Raw genomic sequence first — 23,369 nt, 5'->3', positions numbered from 1 at the left:
ATTTTCTTACTTATGATTCAGTTAAAGATCTTTCTTGAAGCCGATTAAAAATTGACAATCTCATTTAATGTCCCTTTTAAGGAAACATCAGACTAATCTTAGTATGAATGTTTTTTTCAAGGACTATGCAAGTACTGTGCTATTACCCTGGGCTTGGTCCATTTGGGAAAGTCCTCCGTCTTGTGGATTATCCTTAAAGTATTGATTTTAAAAAAGAAAAAAAGTTTCTCCCCTGGAGACATATATGTCCAGTTTCTCTCTTTCGTCCTTATAGTTTCTGCCTTGGAAAGGTGAAAGCAACCAAAAGCATCCTTTTAATGATGAGAGCTATAATCTCTTGAGCAGATATACTCAGGGTAGAATCCTGTGAATTTTTCTGTGGTCAAAGTGCTTGGCTTCTGTGCAGGTTCCTATTGCCTTTCTCTCCTAATGTACATGAGCTTGTAAACTTCTAGCTTTATTAGGCTTGTGTGGGGGATTTCTTTGTTTCTTTGCTGAACCACAGAGAAAACAGTTCTTCTTTTGAAAGCTCATCTAGCCACAAAGATCAGAGTTACACTTGCACAGCTTCTCCACAGTAGTGCAGTTAGCAAAAGAGGATCTCTTGAATTCTTGACACCAACGTAAGCTTTTTTAAATGATGCTGGAGAGGCACAAAGTAGGTTCCCTTTCTATGGTCCTGCTTCATTTCAGTAGTGAACACATTTTGGGGGGCTAGACATTAAAGACCTGTCATGACAGCTGCTGTATTAATCTGTGAAGCGAGGGATGGATGCAGTAACTCAAGGTTACAACATTCAACTTAATATTTTACTTCCCACCCACCTCTCTTCTGTGTTCTTCCAGAAACTGCTCTTAGGAGATCCTGCTTTGTCAGGAACAGATACTTTATCCTGATCTAGTCAGTGGTCACAGAGCACTGATCCAATAGCTCTTGCTGTTAAACACTGGAGAATAGTGAAGCCTGGAAACCTGTTTTGAGACTTGAATGTTTGAAACTTTAAATTTAGGATTATGTTCTTGGCAGCAATTTTTTTCACTTCAGAGTAGGAATTGGTTTGCAACTCTAGACATGCAGAATGTTTACTTCAGCATCTCAGTATGTTATTTCATCTGCAGTATCTGTTTCATTCTAAGTCAGATCCATTCCTTGTTCAGATTTTTCCATTTAACATCTATATGATACTAAAGAATGAGCCCTCACGCCTGGCAAGTGCAAGAAAATTGAGCGAGAAGTTCCTTCTAGAGTAAATCTTTGTTATGGACAAGACCTCTAACAAGTTTAAATTATTTGGGTTTTTTAATCTCTTTCACTTCTTTGGTCTTAAGTAGGTTCTGCTGTTTTTCCTTGTGTGGGTTCTGGCAAATGTATATTTTAAGCAAGTCATCTTGCTTACTCATCTGAACAGTTTTAATTAAAATCCTTTCTTTTTTTTTCAAAGCATTGTGATATGTATTGTGATGGTACTTTGCCTCTGGTGTCTTGACCACAAGTCATGACTATGCTCTTTCTTTTAAAATTTATCAAATTATTATTGTCATTTGCTCTTTCTGAAGGTTTATCCAAAGGCTTTAGCTTATGTTTTTATTTTGAGCTGGTTTTGGATAGTCATCCTTCATGTCAATATGTATGTGCTTGGAAGTGAAGGGAAGCCAGCACTTTAGCTTTATATAAGCTATCAGTTACTTAACATTAAATCATTTTCTGTATTTCTTAAGGACTGTGATAAGGTAGAAATCTGTGTAAACCTAGGGCTCAATCTGCAAAAGAAGAGAGACACACACACAAAAAAACCTCCAACCCCAAAACCCCAAAAAAGAGGAAGTTAGGTTTATCTTTTAAGAGAGCACTGATACTATCTGTTATCTTCCAAAACTGTTAGAAGGATTTTTTTGAGCTTTAAGCTAACAGACTTTACAAATTCCATGCTGACATAACCATATTGTTGTAGAATAGTGGAATTTAATCTTCAGTTCTTCAGATGTTTTCCTTAGAAATATTTTAATATTAAGTCTATTTTAGTGGATTACTTTTTAAAAAATACTGTAGAATCAGAGTTCAGCTTAATTACTTCAATTCTGGCTTTGGAATAATCAAAATTTGAGTTCCACCTGAAAAGCCTCTCTTCCAGACCTGGGCATGTCTAAAGCATGCCGATAAATAGGATTAAATGAAACAAGAGGGGAAAATGGCCAAACCTGATACGTTTTCCTACTGAAATGATCAATGAAACTTGGGGTATGATTATGCTTGCAAAATACAAGGTATGTTTTATAGGTATGTGTCGTGGGTTTAGGCTGATCCAGCAACTAAACTCACACAGTCTCTCCTTCTCCAGTAAAGTGGAGAGGAGAAAAATATAATAAAGGAACTGAGGGATGAGACAAGAACAGAGGGAGCACCCACCAACCATGGTCCCGGGCAAAACAGACTTGGCTTTCTTAAAAAGCAAAACAATTTATTGACAGTTACTTAAAAGGACAAAGGGAAAAAAAAACGGTTACGTGAGAGAATAAAAAGAAACAAAGCCAAATCTTAAAAACCGACACCTTCCTCCCCCCTGCCCCCCCACCCCGCAGCGCAGGGGGCAGGGACTGGGGGAGTGCAGGTCAGTTCATTCCGTGCTGTTACTGCTGCTTCTCTCTTAAAGGAGGAGGAGTCCTTATACTCTTTTCCCCTGCTCCAGTGGATCCCCTACTCACGAGGAAAAATCCACAAACTTCTCCAGCGTGAGTCCAGCCCACAGGAAGCAATCCTTCCCCATCAGATTTGCCCCAGTGTGGGCTTTACCACAGTCTCGGATTCTTAGGGAGTTGTAGCCACTCGCTCCGGCGTGGGTCGTCACGCAGACTCCAGATGCCTCTCTGCCTTGTCGTGCGTCCCAACACGACCATCCTCAGGCTCAGGCATCTCCTCTCCACGGGCTGAGAGTGGGTCTCTACTCCACTGAGGCCGTCCTGGTTGCAGGGGGGCCGCCTGCTATCTCACCATCAGCCGCAGGGGAAACTCGGCTCCGGTACACCTCCTCCCACTCCATCCTCACTGACCTGGTGTCGATGCAGCTGTTTCTCTCAGATCTCAGTCCTCTCTGGGTGAACTCAGCTCAGTGGGCACCCCGGGAGTGGGGTGCCCCCGAGTTCCCCAGCCGGCTGCGCTGCCGCCGTTCTCCGTGGGCGGCGCCAGCCCATCGCAGGCAGCCGCCCGGCCAGGAGCCAGGGAGCGAGGGCAGTGCCCTCCTCCCTTCTCTCCTTGCTCCTGGGCAAAGCACCTTTTCCGGTTCCTTTGTCCCGACTTAAATAGGGCAATTCGCAGAGGCGCCCTATTGGCTCAACCCCGAGGGGGATGGCAGTCTGATCTGGTGGCCAGAACCAGGTCTGACCCGGTTCCAAAACCGGGGAGGTCGCAGGGAGCAAAGCCCCTCTCCTGCCACCAGAACCCCCACCCCCTCCACATCAAACCATGACAGTATGACACTGCTTGTCTTCCAAGGTCTTTTTACAAGAATGTATCTGAAACACTTCAGAACTCTATTTTATTTAAACAAAAAAAAAAAGCAGAACTAACAAAGTTTTGACATATTTAGTTGAATTTTCTGTGGTAGTTAAAGCCACAGAGCAAAATTGGCCTGATGAAAATAAGTGAAGGAAAATAGAAATAAGAAATGTTCTGGAATTGCTTACTACTGCTAGAATCTGAGGTTTTTCCCTGATACGAGCCAATTCACTGCTAAACCTAGAAATACTTCTCACAGCACCTGTTCTTAGATGATTTTAAGAAATTCATTTATGTGTTAAATATGAACTTTCTTACAGTATTCAAAAGTGGCGAATAATTCCAAAGAGTTGGAAGACTGTGAGCAAGCTAACAAACTGGGAGCAGTTAACAGTACCTTAAGGTATGCTGTGATGCACAACAATAATACGGAAATAAAAATAGCACAAAGGAGCATTTCGTTTTGACTGTCTTGTTTTTGCAATGTGCTGGGTTTTGTTCTTCCTTCTTTCCATAGCGCATTAGAAAATAAATGTGAAATGATGCAAGAACATCTGATGGTAAAGGTGTTAAGTGACAAGTAGACTTTCTTGGTTTTAAAAGTAAGATGGTATTTTACAGCATGAAGAGTCAGAGGAAACTTGCAAACAAACCCACTTTCTACTTTTTACCGGTATCAGCCTTCGTTCTTGATGACTGTGCTGGATTAAGGGGTTCTGTCCTGCTCTGTTCCTCTGTTACACTGATGTGCCTGTTTGTGATCATTCAGTGAACCAGATCAGGGAGCTTGTGAGTTAGTTTTGTTGTCAGGAAAGTTATTTTTAGCTTGGATCAATTCCCTGATCTTGCTTATTGCACAGCACAGTCAAGATTGAGTGGGAGGAGTTCTGCGGGATGGTCTTGTCCCTGAGCAGGAGAGTGTGTGGAATGGCACCTAGAAAAACTTGCATTCTACTGAATTCCCCACCTTTAAAAAGTAAAACTAGAAAAATCAGATCTTCCCTGTTGATGGAGAGGTGTGGTGTCTTTGGCCACAGATTTCAGCAGTTCTGCCTGATAGAGATGTTGAAACTCTTTCCTGTCGTCTGACAAAATGAGACTGCTATGAAAAAGCAACTGCTTCTGCCTGGTGTGTGGTTTAAACCAAACTGGGTAGAGCCCTTATCCAAGGTTTTTTAGGGGAAATAAGAAACTACTAGCTCTCTTCCACTCTTGTAGGGCCAAAGAATATGAGATTGAGTACAAATACGGAGAGCTGAAGAGAATGCCTTTTTTGAGAGTAGAGTAGACAGTTAAAATTGGGAGAGGGCAGGTAATGGGTCCTGCAAGGACAGGAAGAGTTTGTGCTTTGTAAGCAAACCTCCATGTTCGCTACCTAGCAGTGCATCATCCTCATGGTTTTGGGTGATTTTCCCCTTATCAGCTGTGTTTCTTGTGATTATCAAATCTTGCCTGATAGTAATTACTGGAGAAGTTCCTCGCCTAGTGCCAAGTATGAAGTCTCCTATTGTGATTTGGCAGAAGTTTAGAAATGGATCTTGTTATAGAACTGCCTCTTGTTGTAGAATTGAGCTAGTACTAATTTGATCAAACGAAATAGGTTGTTTATGTTATTTCAAGGTGCTTCACTGCACCCTGGAACAGAGTTCCCAATCTTAACTGTGCTTACATTTTGCAGCCAGTAGCATGGCATCAGTAGCTCTGTGCTGCACATGAGTGTAGAAGAAAGCGTTCAGCTTTTGGCACTGTTTGTGTTTCATAGTGTGGGAACTTCAAAGTACTTTTCTCTGGTACAGTACACCTTTGAAAATGCTGGCGTGAATGGAATACCGTTATTATTTAAAAGGCTTAAGATAAATCATATAGAGTAATTTAGCTTGGAAGGGGCATTTAGACATCCAGTCTTCCTCTAAAAAGCAAGGTTAACTATTGTAGATCTCATTGAATGTACAGGTTACGAAAATATGATGATTCCTCCCCCCTCCCTGAAGCGACAGCTGCTGATGTAGTACTTTGGGAAGTGTTAAAAAAGTATGCTATGAAAGTGTTTTACCAAGGTCTTACTGAAGGAAGAGAAGTCACTGCTACTGTGCAGTTAGTTCAAATAATGATGGTGAAATCATCTTGCTGTCTAACATGAAGATGACTTTTTCAAGTATTGCAGTTGATTCTTGCTTGAAGCTCTGTGCAGCTAACAAGTGGTAACTCCATATATTCTGGAGTTTCAGATACAGTAATTCAGAATTCAGTTCCAAGTTAACTACTATGTGGATTGTGTTTCTTTCAGTAGCTCTTACTATGTTGCTTATTTAAAAGTTTAAAATCAAATGTATTTTTTTCCCCCTCAGTAACCAAAGTAAGGAGGCTTTCATTGACTGGGCAAGATACGATGATTCACAGGATCATTTTTGTGAACTTGATGGTAAAACGTTTAAACTTTTTCAGAGTGTTTGTTTTATTTGCTGTCTCTTAAAAACACAAAAGATTATCGTTTCTCTGCAAATAACAATTTTTAAAAAGTTTTAATTTTGGTCTAAACAGAGATGTGACAGTTCATATCATCTTACATGCAAAGAGTGCAATTTTTTACAAGGAGCGTTTGGTAGTCTACACAGAACGTTCACTGTTACCTCCTGTTAGTGTAGTGAACAGGAGACTTTTGTGGAAACAAAAAAGAAGGTAAACGGGAGTGGGTTAGCGTATATTCTTTAAAAAGCTGCTTCTCACAAAAGAGTTGAATCTAGCACAAACGTAAGACAAATTACTTGCAGCTGATTCAGTTTCTTACTACCATGTTATTTTTGTTACTGTTCTGCTGTCTCTGCTTGGACTGAGTTTGTTCCTCTTCCAGCCTTGTTATGTTTCCAAATGATCTCTGCACTAAATTCACCCTTATGTGTAAGGACTTTCTTATTGTTGGAACATTAGGATACTAGATTGTGTCTTCCCTCTGCTCCACGTGTGAGTGTCTTTTTATTTGCTTGTAACATTCAAAGCTTAAAGGAATGTTTTTCAGATAAACATGAGAATTGCCAAGTTCAGGAATGACTGCTAAAGGCCTTTTTAACAAACACCTTAGAAAGCTTTCTATGCTAGGAAGACTTAGGGCATAATGCAAGATGTTTTAATCTACCTTTAGGCTAATGCTTGGTGTCACCTGAGAAAGTAGCAGCTATAGTGGACTTAGCAACTGTGATTCTCTTCCAACACCTCTGCTGCATCTTATCTGTGAGAATTTTCTATATAAGCTGTTTCTGTAATAGTGAGCATTACTGTAGATCTGAACAAGCTGCTGTTATCTCTATCTTCAAGCTGTGTACTTACATTTTTAAGAGGACTCAGTTGGGAAAGTTATAGTTTAGGATCACTTCTTTTGGAAGTAATACTAACTCAGGTAGTTCCTGGTTCTACCTCCATCTCTCCTTATATCGTGCCCTGCCGAAGGAGGATGTACTGCCTCCCAGCTGTGTTTTTCCAGTGCTTTTTTGTACTGGCTCTGGCATGCATCTTTGTGCATGGTAAGCCGATTCATCTTACTTGAATAGTGGGAAAGTAAGTTGACATCTCCCTCCCATCTGCCAGATTGTTGTGATGAACTGGCTTATCAGGTGAGTTTGTGAGCTGGAGCAGGGAGAGGTGAGAGAAACTACTAGAAGTGACTGGGAGGAAGTAGAAACTCTTGTTCTCTTCCTCTCTTTTCCTGACAGTGAGAGAGCTCTTAATTCACTCAACTGTAGCACAAAACCATTATCATCAGTTTTATTTTCCACTAGCTTTTTGTTGGGCTTAATGATAAACTACATAAGGGAATTGATCTAGCTGAAAAAAACTTCATAACCCAGGTCAGCTTTCCATCTTTCAGTTGCACTGCCCCACAGACTGAGTTATACGTGGATGGCAAGAAGAAAAAGCGGAGACCTAAGGTGACCAGGCAATGTTGGAACTGCTTATGTTAGCCGTGCTCTCACAGAAATAAATAAAGCTATAATTTGACTTTGTCTCATCTGGCACTCACTGTGGTGTTGTGCGTCTTGTGTCTGTCTCTCTTCTTTGTTTTTGCTACTGCTGCCGAAACGATGCTTAACTGCTCATGCAGAATCATCTCTTCTTTTTAGAGCAGTTTTCACTCTGTTTTTGTGGCTCTTTTCAACATCTGAGGAAATAATCAGTAGCACTGCTTGGCCTATTCCTATGAATAAGTCTCTGGACCTACCAGCTTGTATCGTATATGGGGTTTTTTAAGCACGAGTTGCTCTTGACCTAGAATCTCAGAGGAGGGAATTCTTCCTGCTTTTTACTAGTTGTGGCTTGAAAATTAAGTTTCTATTCATAGGGAGTTTTTAAGCAGAGAGAATACTGTTTCACCATTTTCTTTGGATATGTTACCTGAATGTGTAGTGAACTTGAGAGATGGGGGTATAACTTGTTGAAATGCTGCTTAAATAACACGTTTCTTGCTGTAACCAACCACACGTTCTGCAATATGCCAAAAGTTTGTTCAATTAAGCAATGTGATCCAGACTGTCTGCCAGTATAGAAGGGTATCTGGAAAAAAAGGGATTTAGCTAATAAATATGCAATATATACCAACTACAAGATGCACTTCTTTGACCTTGTCTTTATTAAGAAGCCTCTGTAGCATTATACCCATTTCAAAAAAGCAGCCACCCCAGCCAAATACTGCTGGACAAATAAACCCTGAATTTGAAGCCCATTTAAAACAAAACACTGTTTATATCTTAGGATATGATGAGAGAACACAATGCACGGACGTTTATGGTGGTGTTGAAGAAGACATATAGAAGGTGTTCAGATACTGTAGTAATTATGGTCACATCAGAGACTTTGGAATAAATTATATAGTTTTAAGCTTTCTATTTAGTGTGTATATTGCTGTATTTTTATGTACTAGGCATTTATAATCCAACTGGAAGACAAAATAAGGTTGTATGAGACTTCTTATTTATATTTAACTATGTGTGACTGTTTTTTTAAATTAAATCTTTTTTAACTGATCAGATAGAATCTATAACAAAACGTTTCCTATTTAGATGAGAGATCTCCAGATGCACAGTATGTGGATTTGCTGCTGAATCCGGAACGCTACACTGGATACAAGGGGCCTTCTGCTTGGAGAGTGTGGAACAGCATCTACGAAGAAAACTGCTTCAAGTAATTGAGAGGGAGAGGAAGGCTGTTTCTTATGCTTGCATTTCAATTTAGCTTAAAACTGATTTTCGTGTCTTCTGACTTATTTTCTAGGCCTCGATCTGTCTATCGTCCTTTAAATCCACTGGCGCCTAGTAGGGGTGGGTCTTGCTTGTTTTATTTTCTAATGCAGTTCTTTTAACGTGGTGACTATTGCAGTTCAAGTGATACAAAAAGTAATCTTTAGCGCGTAGGTGTGCTTTCTGCCTTTTTAATTTCCTCTGTAGAAGTAGCTGTCCATTTTCAGTATTTAGACTAAGGTTTTGATACTTGTTTACATACATGCTTAATCTTATGCATATGAATAGGCTTATTATAGTTAGAGAATCTAACATGGAAACTAAAATAAGTCTCAAACTGTTTAGTAAGTGTCACAGTAATTTTCCAGTGTGGATGGGAAGGAGTTAAAGTTCAAGAAGAATTTCAGCAGTCTTGTATTCTTCCCTTGTTTTCTTTTCCTAGAGAGTTTAATTTAATCACTTTAGCTCATAGTCATCCTAGTGTAATGTAGCTGTACATTTTCCATCCATAATGTTTAGTGTATTACAAATGTACAAATAATTGCATTATTTGAAGGAGTGGATACTTAGGAAGGCTCAGTTATCTGTAAGAATGTTAAAAAATAAAAAAAAAAGGCATGCCAATGACTTGCAGTTTAAGTTTTCAAATTTAAATTGAAAACTATAACCTGGTGTTCCAAATGAATCAGCTTTCCCTTGTCAATGTCTCATTTCCCTTAAAAATTAGTTATTAGCCAAAAGATTTGGGTTATAAAACATCACCACACATTAGAAAATCAAGATAGCTTTCAGTAATTATAAATATTGAGATAATATATTGCTGGTATACACAAATAAAAATAAAAGCAGTTTAACTAAGGCATCAGAATTTCAGAAAGGGACTGGTCAGATTGTTGAATTATGTGAACTGAAGAAAAAGACTTCCTAATCATCTTTCTGAAGCTAAAGCATAGCTTTCAAGAATATGTAAATCAGCTACTAATTTCAAATTCTTAGCGACTGTCATTATTGTAATGTGTTTAGTCTCAGATGGTCTTGAGGAGGAGGAAGGGGATGGAAAGTAGTCTATTTTTTTGTAGATTAAGTAAGGGTTCTTGCACTTTTTCAGTGTTTGTAGTAAAGCCTGTGTTTCATTACTACTTTGCTGTGGAAATTATCTTTTTAATGCTTATGGATTTTTTTTTTTCCCCCCTAAGGAGGAGATGATGGTAAGTCATCTTACTTTGCTTGACTTGCAGAAATGAAGTAAGCATTAAAGAGTTTGTTCTAGCATTAAAAAGCATTAAATCTAGTTTATTCACTTTATTGCTGTTGCATTAGAGGGCAGGAAAGTTATGTTTTTATGCAGATGATTGACCAGCAAATGTGTTTTTTGGGATAATTCTTTCATTTGGAATAGGGAGAAACTGTGGATAAGAGCAAAATACAATTCTGTTGTTGGTTCTTACCCTTGTAACAGAATACGTGTTGCGATACTGTTGTTGGTGAGATAACTGGAGATGTATAAAGTAAAGGATTCTTGGGTCTCCTCCAGAGCTTGCTGGCTGATGATGATGTCAGATCCCTTGAAAGAAGAGAGGCATTTTTTTTTGTATACGTTCTTGAATGTCCTTGATATTGTGAAGGTGGGGAGAATGTGGGGAGAAAAAGCATTTGGTCTGTCTACAGTGAGACAGATTTGAAGGTTTTTCAGTCAACTGAAAGCTCTCAGGCAAAAGAGCGAAGCCAACAGGAGACCTTCAGACAGCAGCAGTCAGGGTAAAGGCGATCAGGTACAATTACACTAATTACCCTCTTCCGTCACGTCTCTCACCACTGGTGCATATGATCAGGCTTATCCTTCCGTATTCTTCTGAATGCCCCGACCAGTACCTTAGTGTCGTGCTCATTCGTGCATTTCTCCTGCTCCGACCCGAGCAGGTTTAAACTGACCTCAAAGTTCAGCCACTCCAGTGCCTTTCTCACTTCAATAGCTAAATTATTTAGCTTTATGTTCAGGTGGTTGCTGATGTTCATATGCGAAGAAATATAGTGTAATGTTGAAAATGGACGATTTTCATTTAACTATATACTTTGTATTTACAGGAGAATCTTTCTACACATGGCTAGAAGGTAAAGGCTCTTGGATGGGTTAATATGTTAAATTCACTAGAAGAAACACTGTAGTTTTTTTTTCACCTGCCCAGTGTTGTGTGGGTTTTTTGTTTTTTTTTTTTTTTTTTTCCCATAGTGTAGGCTTTTTAATAAATTGTGCAGAACTTCTGAGTGTCATTCAAAGAGTATGTTTTTTCTTGAGAGTCTCTGGAAATCTTTTTCACTTAGATGTGTAGTCCTTAAACCTTTCAGTGTTTCATCTTTTATAAAAGGGGGAGTTCACTTCGATATCAGTTACTTTGAATTTTCTGCTCATTTAAGGCATTTAAGCAGGGACATTATTGTTAGTAACATTGCTAAGTGTTTTTATTTGAAAACGAATTTAAAAAACATGAAAGTTTTTGATAGTTCTGTTCCCAGTATATAAACTATACTAAGTATAATGTGTGCTCAGAAGGTAAAGTAATCTGCTTTTTATTCATATTTAAACGGAAACTATTGTTACGGTGGTAGCAATCAAAACCCCATTTTGGAGATGTGCAGAAAAGTAAATGACTTAAATGTAAATGACTTAATTTTAAACTTAGTTAATTCTGTGTTTTCTAAGCTTTTACTTGTCTAGTTGGAGATCTCTAACTGGCGCTATTATAGGAAAGCACACAAATTTACATTTTATAAAATGGGATATCTGTAAATGAGGCCGTATCTCAGCCTTACAGATAGGCTTCACCATCAGCTCTTCCTGCTTCGGTTTGTGGAGATTAAAGTCTCAGGGAAGTCACCCAAACATATCTTTGAGAAAGGAACAAAATCCTAAATTCTAAGTGTAGTCTCTATCTCTGTGTCTAAGTGATATTATAAGTAATTTCTGCGTTTAAATTATATTTTGGCCACTCCATGCCATTGCATTTCTGTTTATGCTGTAGAAGTCTATATCCATCAAAGTCATATTTTTCAAGGTTTTACTCTGTGCATTTAAATCTTCCATGAATTTACAGTAGAGCTGGGAATAAATATTTTTGCTGTTTCTGGGGTTTTTTTATGTTTTTCTGTAAGGTCACTACTCTAATTCAGTGGTAGCTTTCATTCTTGTTACGATGGGTCACAGTATAGTTCTGGTTTCCCAGCTGTCAAAATTCAAGACCTTTTCAAATTTATTGCTCAAACAATATAAGCATCATTTTTGTGCGCCAGTTTATCTGTACTAATTGACCAGATACTTATTTGACTGTATTTATTAGAGCACTAAAATACCAAGTAAGAAATATCAAACTTCATTCTTAGTACTTCTTTATATAAAAAAGAGGTAAACTATTCCTGTGATGGATATAAGGGCTTATTAACAATGCTGAAATACTGTAACTGTAACTCTTGAAAGTCAAATGATGCAGACTTGCATCACTGAAATGTCGAGGTACATTCATTTTAATATGTTATTTCCAGTATTTAGTTTGAGGTCTGTTTGTGTTGTTTTTTTTTTCCTGGACAGGTCTTTGCCTTGAGAAAAGAGTGTTTTATAAACTCATTTCTGGGCTTCATGCTAGCATCAACTTGCATCTATGTGCAAATTATCTTCTCGAAGGTAATTTAAGTCTAAGTAAAATTGCTGAATGGAATTCTACAATATCTGTAACATGTATTTGTTTTTTTCTGAATGTTTTTGGTGTATACTTAGTTGCTTTCTTTTTCTAAATATGTTTTACTCCTCCCCTGCCCTTTTTTTTTTTCCTCTGTGTAGAAACCTGGGGGAAGCCTCGCTGGGGACCGAATGTGAAAGAGTTCACTCGCCGCTTTGACCCTATTGAAACAAAAGGAGAAGGACCACGGAGGCTCAAAAATTTGTATTTCTTATATTTGATAGAGCTGCGTGCTTTGTCAAAGGTTGCACCGTACTTTGAGCGTTCAGTTGTTGACCTTTACACTGGAAATGGCCATGAGGATGCTGAATCCAAAGCACTCTTACTGGATATCTTCAGGGATACAAAGTAAGGCATAGGATTCTTTCTTTTTATCGATAGTTTGAAATTCTCAGTTATATTTGCAAGTGAGAATAGACGACTTCTTGATAGGATAGGAAAAGAGGGAGAGTGGAATGAATAAATAAAATCAAGTAATGGGAGAGAACGAGGAATTTGTACATTTGGTGGGATAAGATTAGTATTTTTGAGGTTTGAATATACCAGTCTTTAAAAAAACACAAACAACCCCCCCCCACACACAACACCCTGAGCTACTCCCTATTTGTTGCTTTTTCTAATTCTTCAGTGTAAGATGCACATGATTTATTTTGAAAAGGAAAATAGTACATGTAGTCTTCTAATGATCCAATGAGTAATCCAGCTTTTATCATAGAGTTAACCTCTGGGGTTTTAGCCATCACTTTTTCCTTCTGTTTGCTCTGTAAGGTTCTTTAGTCCAGTTCCTTTGCTCACCTTGCTAATTTTTGTGATTGGTAACTCGCTGTGTGGCTTCATTGCTGTCCCTAATCATAATCTTGCTAGGTGTTTGAGATGTGGTTGGCCAACAGTCAAGTGCAAGGCAAACATTAAGACAGTTTCTGTATACGTGTATATCTTGATCAGTGGAAGTGGAGTGAAGAAAATTCTCAACCGAACTGTAAATAACAGATTTCAAGTAACAGTGATTGAATAGTAAAACTGATACCATTCGGTAAATTTTTGAAGGGCTATTCTGCAAAGACTAGGAACTCTGAAAAGTATTTTACACTGATGGCATCAGCTGCTCACCTAGCTTGATAGAACACTGTAGTTCATGCTAGCGTTTGCTTTTTTTTTTTTGCATTTTGTCTTTATTAGGTCCTTCCATATGCACTTTGATGAGAAGTCCATGTTTGCTGGAGATAAAAAAGGAGCCAAGTCATTAAAGGTAAAGCTAGTTTTCTGAATGACATCCAAAATATCCATTTTGGAATTAAGTTTTATTATTTTAGAAAACCTCTCTACCTACCAGTAGCATAGTACTCAGAGTAGAAAAGGCGGGAACAAAAGCTTAGAATTGTATCTGAGGCCTCTTAATCTACTTTACAGAAAATGAATACAAGGTATTGTCCTGAGCCAAGCAGACTGCGATCTCTGTTTTAATGCCTTGGGTCTGCCATCAGGACTGTGGTGAGGCAAACAAGATGAATTGGTATTACCAGTAGATGCAATGGTGTTTTTTTAAATAGAGTATGTTTCACATAAGTATCTGAAAAAAAGACAGATTTTTTTCTGTTTAACAGATTAAGCAGAGTGATGTTTGCTTAAAAAAACAGTTGTTTTGTACAGTATAATATAATATAGTATAATGTAATATAATATTATACTTAACGTTAGAAAAGGGTAGCTCCTAGACATGAGAACCTTAAGTAAATGCTGTTACTACCTAGCAACTTCCAGTGTTCACATGCTGGTGTTCCAATTGGCAAGTGCTACAATTCCACAGCTCGAGTGTGGCTCGGTAGTAAAGGTCTGTTCCAATGCTTGTGAACACTTGTAATACTTATTTCAGTAGTAGTCTAGAATCTCATCAGCGTTAGAAAGAATGCTATTACAAAGGTGCCAGTAGTTTATCAGTCCAGCTAGTGTTTTTCTGACCTTAAGTCTTTAATTGAGATCATATTACTTAGTTCTGTGCTGTGTTTGCTTCTACTCTGACTGAAGCTGCAAAGCGATCATCTGCCCATAGTTTTGGACAGGAAATGTCTTTTGTGAATTGTAACTTGTTTGCCTGTTTGTCAAAAAGGTAAGTTGGTTGAAAAGAGATTTGAATAACGGAAGAAAAATTGAGCAGAGACACAGATACAGCACTTGAAAAACTTTGAGAAAGTTGGTAGAAACTCAGTGTGCAGAATCTAAGCGTTACCCTGCATGTCCTGTATTTTGGGGTTTTTTTTAGGAATTAACTGTTAGTAGTGGCTTGGAAACAAGATTCTGAGTTTACGCAGACCTTTGTTATGGCCTGACCACGTAAGGTAGTGGTCTTGTTCAGTTTTAGGAACAGAGAATTGATATTCTAGTGCTACTAGATTAGTTAACCACCTGTTTTTGTAAAGGTAAGAAGTACTTTACCTTAACCTTTTTTATTTTGGTTTTAACTGATAGGAAGAATTCAGATTGCATTTCAAGAACATATCCCGCATAATGGATTGTGTTGGATGTGACAAATGCAGGCTGTGGGGCAAACTGCAGGTACAGTTCATTTTTTTTTGTGTGTGTGTGGCAGGAGGGAGGCTAGAAGATAAGCATCTATTTCAGTTTGGCTGGATGCCTCTTACCGTAGCATTCAGACTTGCTGAACATGGTTGGTCTTTGATATCCTTACATATGTATTAAAAACAGACCTCTGTTATTTCACTGTTAAACAATTTTTTAAAAACATTTGTTTTTTAAAAAAATGTTTCTTTGTTTGGTCAACAGCTGCTTAGTTTACTGAAAGGTATAGGTTGTAGTCTCTGAAAAAAAAATGTATTTAAAGCAGATGCTTCATGGCAAAGTCTTACTGGCAGTCAATATCTTACCTGTATTCAGTTGTTAGAAAATCCAGCATGAGATTTAACTCCACAAATTGAGGCATAAGAAAAAGAAGTAATTCAGATTTTCAACAATTTATGCAGAAGGCAGCAAATGAATGCAAATGTGCTCAGTAAAGCTGAAAGTTGAAAAATCATTGTAGTTTCTGGACACTTATTACTTATTATTTCTTCTGGACACTTATTTTATTGAGAACAAGATTTTAAACCTCAAGACTAATGTTAAATCCAGGCTGAGAATCGCTGTTACTTTGGGGTGCCTACTGTATTCTACTGCTGTGTAGCATTAAGCTCATTAGAGTTCAGTTTTCAAAGAAATTTATAACATCAAAAATTTGGTGGTCTCTGCTGAATTTCCAGAGTTCTGCCTACCCTGTCCTAGTTACTGCTTCTGATCTATTACTGTTTTTTCCTTCTCACACAAAATGAAATAGGGCCAGATTTCCTGACCTATAAAATTTTCTTGCAGCCAGCCTCAACTGCTTTTTGTCAAAACGCAGTGGTTGTTTCTGTAGCCCAGTTAAAAGGGGAAATAAGAATAGCTGCTTCTGTTCTATTTCTGTATAGAAAATAGGGTTTGAAACTGAAACTGCAATGTTTGCCACTGGGACTGGAGGTGGAAAAAGCAGAAGTGTTGTGATACCTCATAATAAAACCTAGTTTGACTTCAAAAGGGGAGGGGAGAGGAAAAGGGGAGATCTGATCCAAGAGCTCCTGCAGCAGTGGAGCATCTGTAAAGTGAGGGGTGGGAGGGAGCTGGAAGTCTGGTAACAGGCATGTTTTCATACGCATCTGCTGTGGCTGAGAAGAAAAGAGATGGGAAAGAGAGAGATTAAAAACACAAGGATGAAGAGCAAGTACACCTGAGGAAACAAATGTTCTTAAATAAGTGACTGAACCTGGCACAGAATTAATGGCGTGCATTTGCATTAGTGTCCTTGTTTGTGTGCAGTTATTTGGGTTGAGGGAGTGTCAAGATATAAGAATTGGTACCGCGGTTTGGCTGAATTAGTAATTTTTAAACTTTTTTACAATTTTCTGAGCGTTCAGAGGTGCGATCTTAATGATGTTAAAACATTGGACTTTTTTTGTAGACTCAAGGCTTAGGAACCGCTCTGAAGATCTTGTTTTCCGAGAAAGAAATACAGAGCCTTCCTGAGAATAGCCCATCAAAAGGTTTTCAACTGACGCGTCAGGAAATCGTTGCTCTTGTAAATGCCTTTGGAAGGTAAGTTTTCATCATTTGTGTGGTAGAAAAATGGTAAAAGTTCAGTGTCAACACTTAAGGTCTGTGGAAAATGGTATTGTACTGGTAGCTGTAGCTTTTTAAAGGCTGAATTGCTGTTAGGGATATGGATAAACTTAATGCCGTCAAACTATGTGGAGTGTTGATTATTAGCCTTGGTCATCATTCTGTCTTTGGATCCAATTTATCTCTTTATTTCAAATCTCATAAATTCCATCTTGTGAAAGCTGAATTTAAGTCTCTTAAACAGTCGTAAACATTAGACTTTGAGGATTTCTCTTCCTTTTGAACACTGGCTGCAGCTGTTCTACATTTTGTATTTCTGTTTTAAATGTGTGTATGTAAAAAGTAGTGAAAAGGAAGAAAATACCTGGAGGGTTTTTTTAATGTTAACTGTCATTAGCCCTTAGGCTTTTAGATTTTTGTGTTGAATTTTTGTTAAAACTTTAGGTTTGATTAATTTTTTGAAAATTTACTCCATTCAAGTGATGAAATAAAACATTTTAACAGTTTTTAAAGATATGTAGAACTTGCTTTGTTCATCCTGCGAGTTCTTCAGATCTTGGATATAACAATCCATTCCTGTTTAAAAGAATGTAATAAACATTATTACCTCTGGTAAGAGATTTTTAAATGTTTAATGAAGTTGAGACAATTAAATACATATAAACTTAAATCCTTGTACTATACTATGTAAATATAATGGAGAATCAGATAGTAGATCTTTTGAGGGAAAGTAGTCTCTTAAGTGTGTTCATCTTTAGAACAGAATTTGTCCAGAAGATAAACAAACAAAAAGCCCCTATGGAAGACGATGATTTGTATTTCTCTTTTGCAGTTGACTTACTAACACTTCAGGGGTTTTTGTTTTACAGGCTTTCCACGAGCATAAGAGAGTTGCAGAATTTCAAAGTTTTGTTACAACAAACTAGGTAATGAAGGCCTTTGCACCACCCATTAGTGAAGACCATTTACACGTCTGCATTGAGCAGGAGGAACTGATCCTTACAGGACTCAAATGAACTGATAAAAAGTAAAATCAAACACCAACTTGAATATTTATGTTTAAACTAGGAATGGTTATTAATTAGAAAATATATTTATGAATGAAATACATGGGTTTTAAATGTGTAAATTATGCTGATCTGTTTATTTTTTAAGTTCTCTGCTCACAGTTCTGTTTTACTGAAATTTCATAAATTTTCCTTGTATTTCTGAGACAGTTGTTTTATATGAAGACATATGTACCTGCACCCTGACTTGGCCTGTCCTGAGAGAGGTGGTTCACCTCTTGCCTCTCCCCAGTACCGAGCTTCAGTATATTCTGAGGATTGGGTATGCTGATTCTGACTGTGTAAAAGAAAAAAAAAAAAAAAAACAAAAAAAAACCACACACCAAAACCAGCAAAAATAGAAAAGGAAAAAAGGCTCTCGTTGAGTTCTAACTTCTTGCTGTAATAATGAAACTTACTTAAAAATAGGAAATTTACTGAGCAGAAAATTTTATTTCATACTGAGCTCCTTCGCATCATGCTGATATCAACATTTTTTTCCTTATGTGCTGCTTCTCAGAATTTCTTGTTTTCTTTAAAATAACTGCCTTGTCTCTGATGCAGCACAGTTGGAAGTGACTTTTCTGCAGCTCCTTGGCTACCTGCATTTTCTCGAGGGTGGGGGTCAGGGCAGGAGGAGATGCTTAGTGGAGTGCTGCTAGCTGAGAAGCCTCAGTCGATCAAATACACATCTACCCCATTTTATTTTCTAGATGGTAATCACAAGTTCCGTCTCCAGAAATTGTGTTTTTAACATCTAAAATGTTAAAATAGCACACTTCAGTCTTTGAGCCGTGGAAATAGATTTGCTCTTTATGGGTTATGTTTCAGTGCTATGATAAAAGGTCAGTGCAAAAAGTAAGAACTTGTTTTTGTAGTCACTTTGAAAAAAAAAAAAAAAGCTTTTTAAAATTCATAATCACACTGACATTTAGTACCACATACTCTTTATCTATGCAATCCCTAACTGTATCTTCTTTAAAAGGATATTCAACTTAAAAAAAACGGGTATGTTAATAACATAACTTTCATAAAATGAGAAATTACTCATGTATCATTGTCCACAAATGTCAATGATAACTTACCATTGTCCAAAACAGAATTCAGAAACAGTATTACTGATTAGTAGCAACCAAATATTGGGTTAAATTTAAAATAATCTTTTTTTTTTTAAACCAGCATGTTTTAAAGTGAAGTTAGGAGTTATGAATGTAGGAAGTGCTGGTGCAGTGTAGATACATGTCTTGTTTTTAAAAATAAATCTTCACAAAATAAAGTGCTCTTAAACATTTTTCACCCTGCCAGATATTTAGTGACCTGTTTATATAATTGATTGTAACTGCATTGGCTTCCATACTGTGGTCTTGTACACCTGAGTTTTTTTGGAAAGCTGGAATATGCTCTATGTCCTTGGTTTCCAGACTAGCCTCAAATTTCTGCCTGACTGGAAATGAGACAGTCTATCCTGCTGACACTTGCTATTATAAAAAATACTGTTTCTCAAGAAAGTCAACTCTCTTGAGTCAAACTGAGATAAGCTAAATGAAAGAAAAAACAAACCAGAACAAACCACCTCCACAAAGTTTTGGAGATAGTTGTATAAATTGGCAATGAACTGGTATCCAGTCAGAAGTTCCTGTTGAAGCCAGTAGATAATTTAACGTGATGTTAGAGAAACGTCTGGGGATGATATGTTCTTACCCTGCAGCCTCTCTTGCCTGTGGGCACCCATGTCTGAGCAAGTCACCATGGGCTGTCTGTTCCTAGTTAATGGAGAAGAGCAGGTGATTTCTAGGTGGATTCATCTGGCCTATTCCAAGTTCTTTATGATGGGGTGAAGACATTTGCACCCTAGAGTTTATTTTTCTCTGGTAAATTGAAGTGGGAATCCAGGTAACTAGCTCAGTTGTGAGCAGCTGTATTTAGTAAACGAGTTACACCCCGAGTATCTAACTGAGTAATTGTATATATTTAAAGTGTGTGGTTTTCAGTTGGCCATTAATTCCTTGCCTTTTGGATTGACCTGCAAGGGCTAGAACCTGTAGGCTCGCTTGAGTGAAGAATGCTCTGTAGCTGGAATTGATCTGTATTGTTACATATTATAGTGCCTAAAGCTTTAGGCAGGATTTTCTAGTTGAAAAACAATTGTGTTGTCTGTGCTGCCCCAGGAAGGACCTGAGCCTCAGAATTGTTTCTTCCCATTTTCCCCCTTTTTCATGGGGAAAGTGAATTGCTTCCAACTTTCTTCTGGGGACGCAACTCGCTATTTTTCTTTTTTTTTTTTTTCCACCTGTGCCTGGCTAAAATCTACGGACACTGAAGCAGCATCACATACTGGCATCATGCACTTGCTCCTGGGACAGGTGAGAGATTCAGGCACGCAGATCCTGGACACCTGCTCCTTGCAACCCTCATTGGCACGATGCAGGCAAGGTTAATACTGTTGGGTAAGGACATAAAGAAATGGGAAGCTTTTCTTCTTGTCCTTTGTGTCATGAAAACACAGGAATGCAACTGAACAGCTAATTTTGTGTACGGGGAAGTTCTGTTGCATTCGAAGGTACATCTTGCTTGGTGATCAAATATGGAAGGCATTTCACTTCACTGTCATTGTAGAAATAGGACGTAAGATTTTTCCTGTTACAAATGTAATTGAAAGAATTTTTCCATCACCATCTTTTTTACTGTATTTGATGTACATTCTGTGACTATGCTGCCTATGGAGTTTTGCCATGTGAGTCGGATGACTTAGTTCTTTATATGTTAAATTAAATTTTAGACATTTACAGATCTGTTTTTATACTAAAGAATAAGGTTAGTTACACTGTCTGTGACCTGTAAACTATTTTAAATTCCAGCTCCCTGTTGGAGATCAGCTTGTCAACATTGTCTGCCATTCATTTCACAGTAAAAGTACATTTCCTTGTACAAATGACACAATGATTGTAATCCCAGAGCTAGTGAGAAGATGAAGACAAAAACGTTTCATTTTTCCCAAATCGTGAAGACTGATGTGAAATAAGACTTGGTGCAAACCACACAGGTGAAACGTAGGGCGCTGTTGCTGAACGACTTGCTCTTCAGTGCCTGAGGAGGAAGGTGAGAATATAGATTTAAACCAGTAAAATGTAGAGACTTGTGAAAGCTGGAATAACAAGTTGTTTTCCTACTCCAGCTGGTGACTTGTGCTGTATGTCATTGTATGTGCATGAAATACACTGTGCCACACTTTCTTGAGTTGTGTTTTGATGGTTGGGTTGCCTTTATCTGACCTTGCTTTGTGCTATTCTGGGAAACGACCTGTACTATGTTGTAAATAATCTAGATGCTTATGTTTATACAGTAGCAACCAGCAATTCATCACTTTACAATTCCTCCATATAGCTAGCCTATTAAAACATAATATTTATTAAAATCAGTGTTGGAACCGCTTACTGAGATCTAAACACTTCTGAATCTTTGCTATGTTTCAATCTATAAAATGCGAATTAAAGTATTTTCTGCTACAACTTCTTTTTGTGAATGTAATTTTTGGGGTTTCATTTGAAAACTGTCTTACTTTTCATTTACCTCTCAACTACACTTGGTAGAAATTATGTAACTTACATTATTTACCTGTCTGTCATTTAAGCTGAAGACGATGAGCAGGCTTTCATTCTCACTTTCCTCCCGTTCAAAAGATGAGTGTCACCTGCGTATCTGTTGCTGTTCACAGTGAGTTGCAGTCAGCACGTCAGAAACGCGTGTGGCAGAATTACAATGTGTTTCTGTAGGAATATGGCCAAATTTAGCCACAAGTCCAACTGTTTTCAGAGGCAAAAAGGCTTATTTTGAAACGAAGTTTGGTCCGTTCTGTCCCTTTCTCAGAATAGCATATAAAATCAATTTTGTAAATATTTTACTGGTTGGTTCACCCAGTGGGGCTCTTTATGTGAAATTATTCCCCCTAAAGGGTTTCTGCAGCTTTGTTTTATTCTATGTATGTATTTTTTACAAATCTTAGTAAAACTTTGGTTATCAATATATACATGTTTCATCCCCCATTTAGGTGGCTAAGTACCTGTTACACAGGTAACGATAATTATAGTGATTTAATTTAAATTTAAGATCTTGCCTTTCATGTTATTTAAATCTCCTGTGTTCAAGAGTGTTTAATTCATTACTGTGATTGGTCATAGTCACTTGTAATTCCACTTTTTGTGTGCATACTGTGGCACAGGGATTAAGCTTGATTTAAGCGCAGAACTCTCATAATTAAATTTTTGCTGTGCAGCTACATCTACTGTGAAGAAAATGTAATTCCTGCAGAATTTCTTGCACTAAGTCTTCAGGCAGTTTTGTACAAACATGGTTGTAGAACTCCAAAGGGTTTAATAAAATTTCTGTTCTTTTCCCAACCCTGTGGCACTCTCTTTAAGCTCTGGCTGATAGTTTAATTGGCTTTGTTATTCAGTGAACATTTGGGAAGAGGTGAAGAGACTAATGGAAGCGCTGGAGGGCAAACAAGTGGCAGAGTGCCTCTGCCAGAGGCAGAGCTCGTGCTTTGATTTTTACCACAAAGGCCCCAAAAATCAAAGACCCTGCAAAGACTTGGCAAATGTGTGGCACTACTGTGCTTTTAGCTTCCAAGCAGATGTACTCCCCATTGCTGTCCCTTCTTTTTTTCCTGTATATCCTCTGTGAAATTTTTACAAGAATTCTCTCCTCCTTGTACTTCTTGAAGTTGGGTATGAGGAAAACATCAAGTCTGTCTACCATTTGGGGATGCCGTAGTGCACCTCAAAATGAACTACGTTTATAGAAGTAAAAATTACTATGAGAATTATGTTTTTCTCCTAGAGAAATGTGGATTGAATTACAGTATTTGTTTCACATGGGGAAGGAGAAAGAGATGCTGTGGGTGCAGAGTTCTTCGCAGTAGAGCATACCGGTCAGCATTGGGCGCAATAAAAGACCTGAAGCAGAGTTAGGGTTCCTGCTCGCCTTACATTGGTATTAATTATTTTTAGGCTTTCTGTGAGCAAATGTCACATATTAGAATGGTATTTATCCTCCATTTCCCACCATAAACCACCAAATTTATTCTTGAACATACAAGGCTGAAGCATGGCTTTTTGGACCTTCTGCTAGTTATACAGAGTTTATCCTCTAGGTCCGCTTGAGGTTCCTCTGCTTTACGTATTCCTGGCTCTTGTTCTATTCCCAGACTGTACTTCTAGGTTTTTCATAAATACATAAGTACTCTTGGTTGTATTCATCTCCCTGGCTAGGTATTTGGCTTACTCTTCCACATAACATACCTAGAACTGATTGACAGAGATGATGCCACAACTTCAGTTTTTCAAACGCACAAATTCTTGGCCTGATCTGCAGTTCACAATGCTCCGGCCAGAGCAGGTGCCCATCTCTACCGTTCTGAGACTGTCCTTATAGCTGCTGAGAAGACAGAATCTTCTTACTTTCTTAAAAGAGCGCAGTGTGTTTTGAGATCGTAACTAGAGTATAGATGACTTTCAGCCTCCAACCATCCCGTTGCATTGAGTAAGCAGTGAAGATCCAGAGAGTAAACTGTGCTCCAAGACTGTAGCAATAACTTGAAGAGACAGTGTTTAATTGGGTTGATGTTCTTCCCTTACAGGCTTTTATGTGCACGTAACAATCGCTACTGTCATGCATTTGAACAGCCCCTTCGTGTGTTTACAGTATATTCATCATAATCTTGTAT

The 23,369-nt window shown here is 38.0% G+C and overlaps 1 protein-coding gene across 1 annotated transcript in view; it reads left to right on the top strand.

Moving 5' to 3' along the window:
- ERO1B (endoplasmic reticulum oxidoreductase 1 beta) overlaps positions 1 to 21,145 on the top strand; it is a 33,284-nt gene extending 12,139 nt beyond the window's left edge. The window contains exons 5-16 of the mRNA XM_086631583.1: positions 3,814 to 3,896; positions 5,842 to 5,915; positions 8,545 to 8,665; positions 8,756 to 8,802; positions 9,918 to 9,929; positions 10,807 to 10,833; positions 12,305 to 12,397; positions 12,554 to 12,800; positions 13,632 to 13,701; positions 14,919 to 15,005; positions 16,441 to 16,574; positions 17,468 to 21,145. Of these exons, the coding sequence (XP_086487709.1) occupies positions 3,814 to 3,896; positions 5,842 to 5,915; positions 8,545 to 8,665; positions 8,756 to 8,802; positions 9,918 to 9,929; positions 10,807 to 10,833; positions 12,305 to 12,397; positions 12,554 to 12,800; positions 13,632 to 13,701; positions 14,919 to 15,005; positions 16,441 to 16,574; positions 17,468 to 17,528 (1,056 nt within the window). The 3' untranslated portion in view covers positions 17,529 to 21,145. The remainder of the gene's footprint in view (positions 1 to 3,813; positions 3,897 to 5,841; positions 5,916 to 8,544; positions 8,666 to 8,755; positions 8,803 to 9,917; positions 9,930 to 10,806; positions 10,834 to 12,304; positions 12,398 to 12,553; positions 12,801 to 13,631; positions 13,702 to 14,918; positions 15,006 to 16,440; positions 16,575 to 17,467) is intronic.
- The last annotated feature ends 2,224 nt before the right edge of the window (positions 21,146 to 23,369 follow it).

The sequence above is a fragment of the Tauraco erythrolophus genome, chromosome 2 (assembly GCF_009769465.1).
Source record: "Tauraco erythrolophus isolate bTauEry1 chromosome 2, bTauEry1.pri, whole genome shotgun sequence".
Classification (NCBI taxonomy): Eukaryota; Metazoa; Chordata; class Aves; order Musophagiformes; family Musophagidae; genus Tauraco; species Tauraco erythrolophus.
Note: the sequence above shows the minus strand (reverse complement) of the source record. Positions and strands in the feature narration are given on the sequence as shown.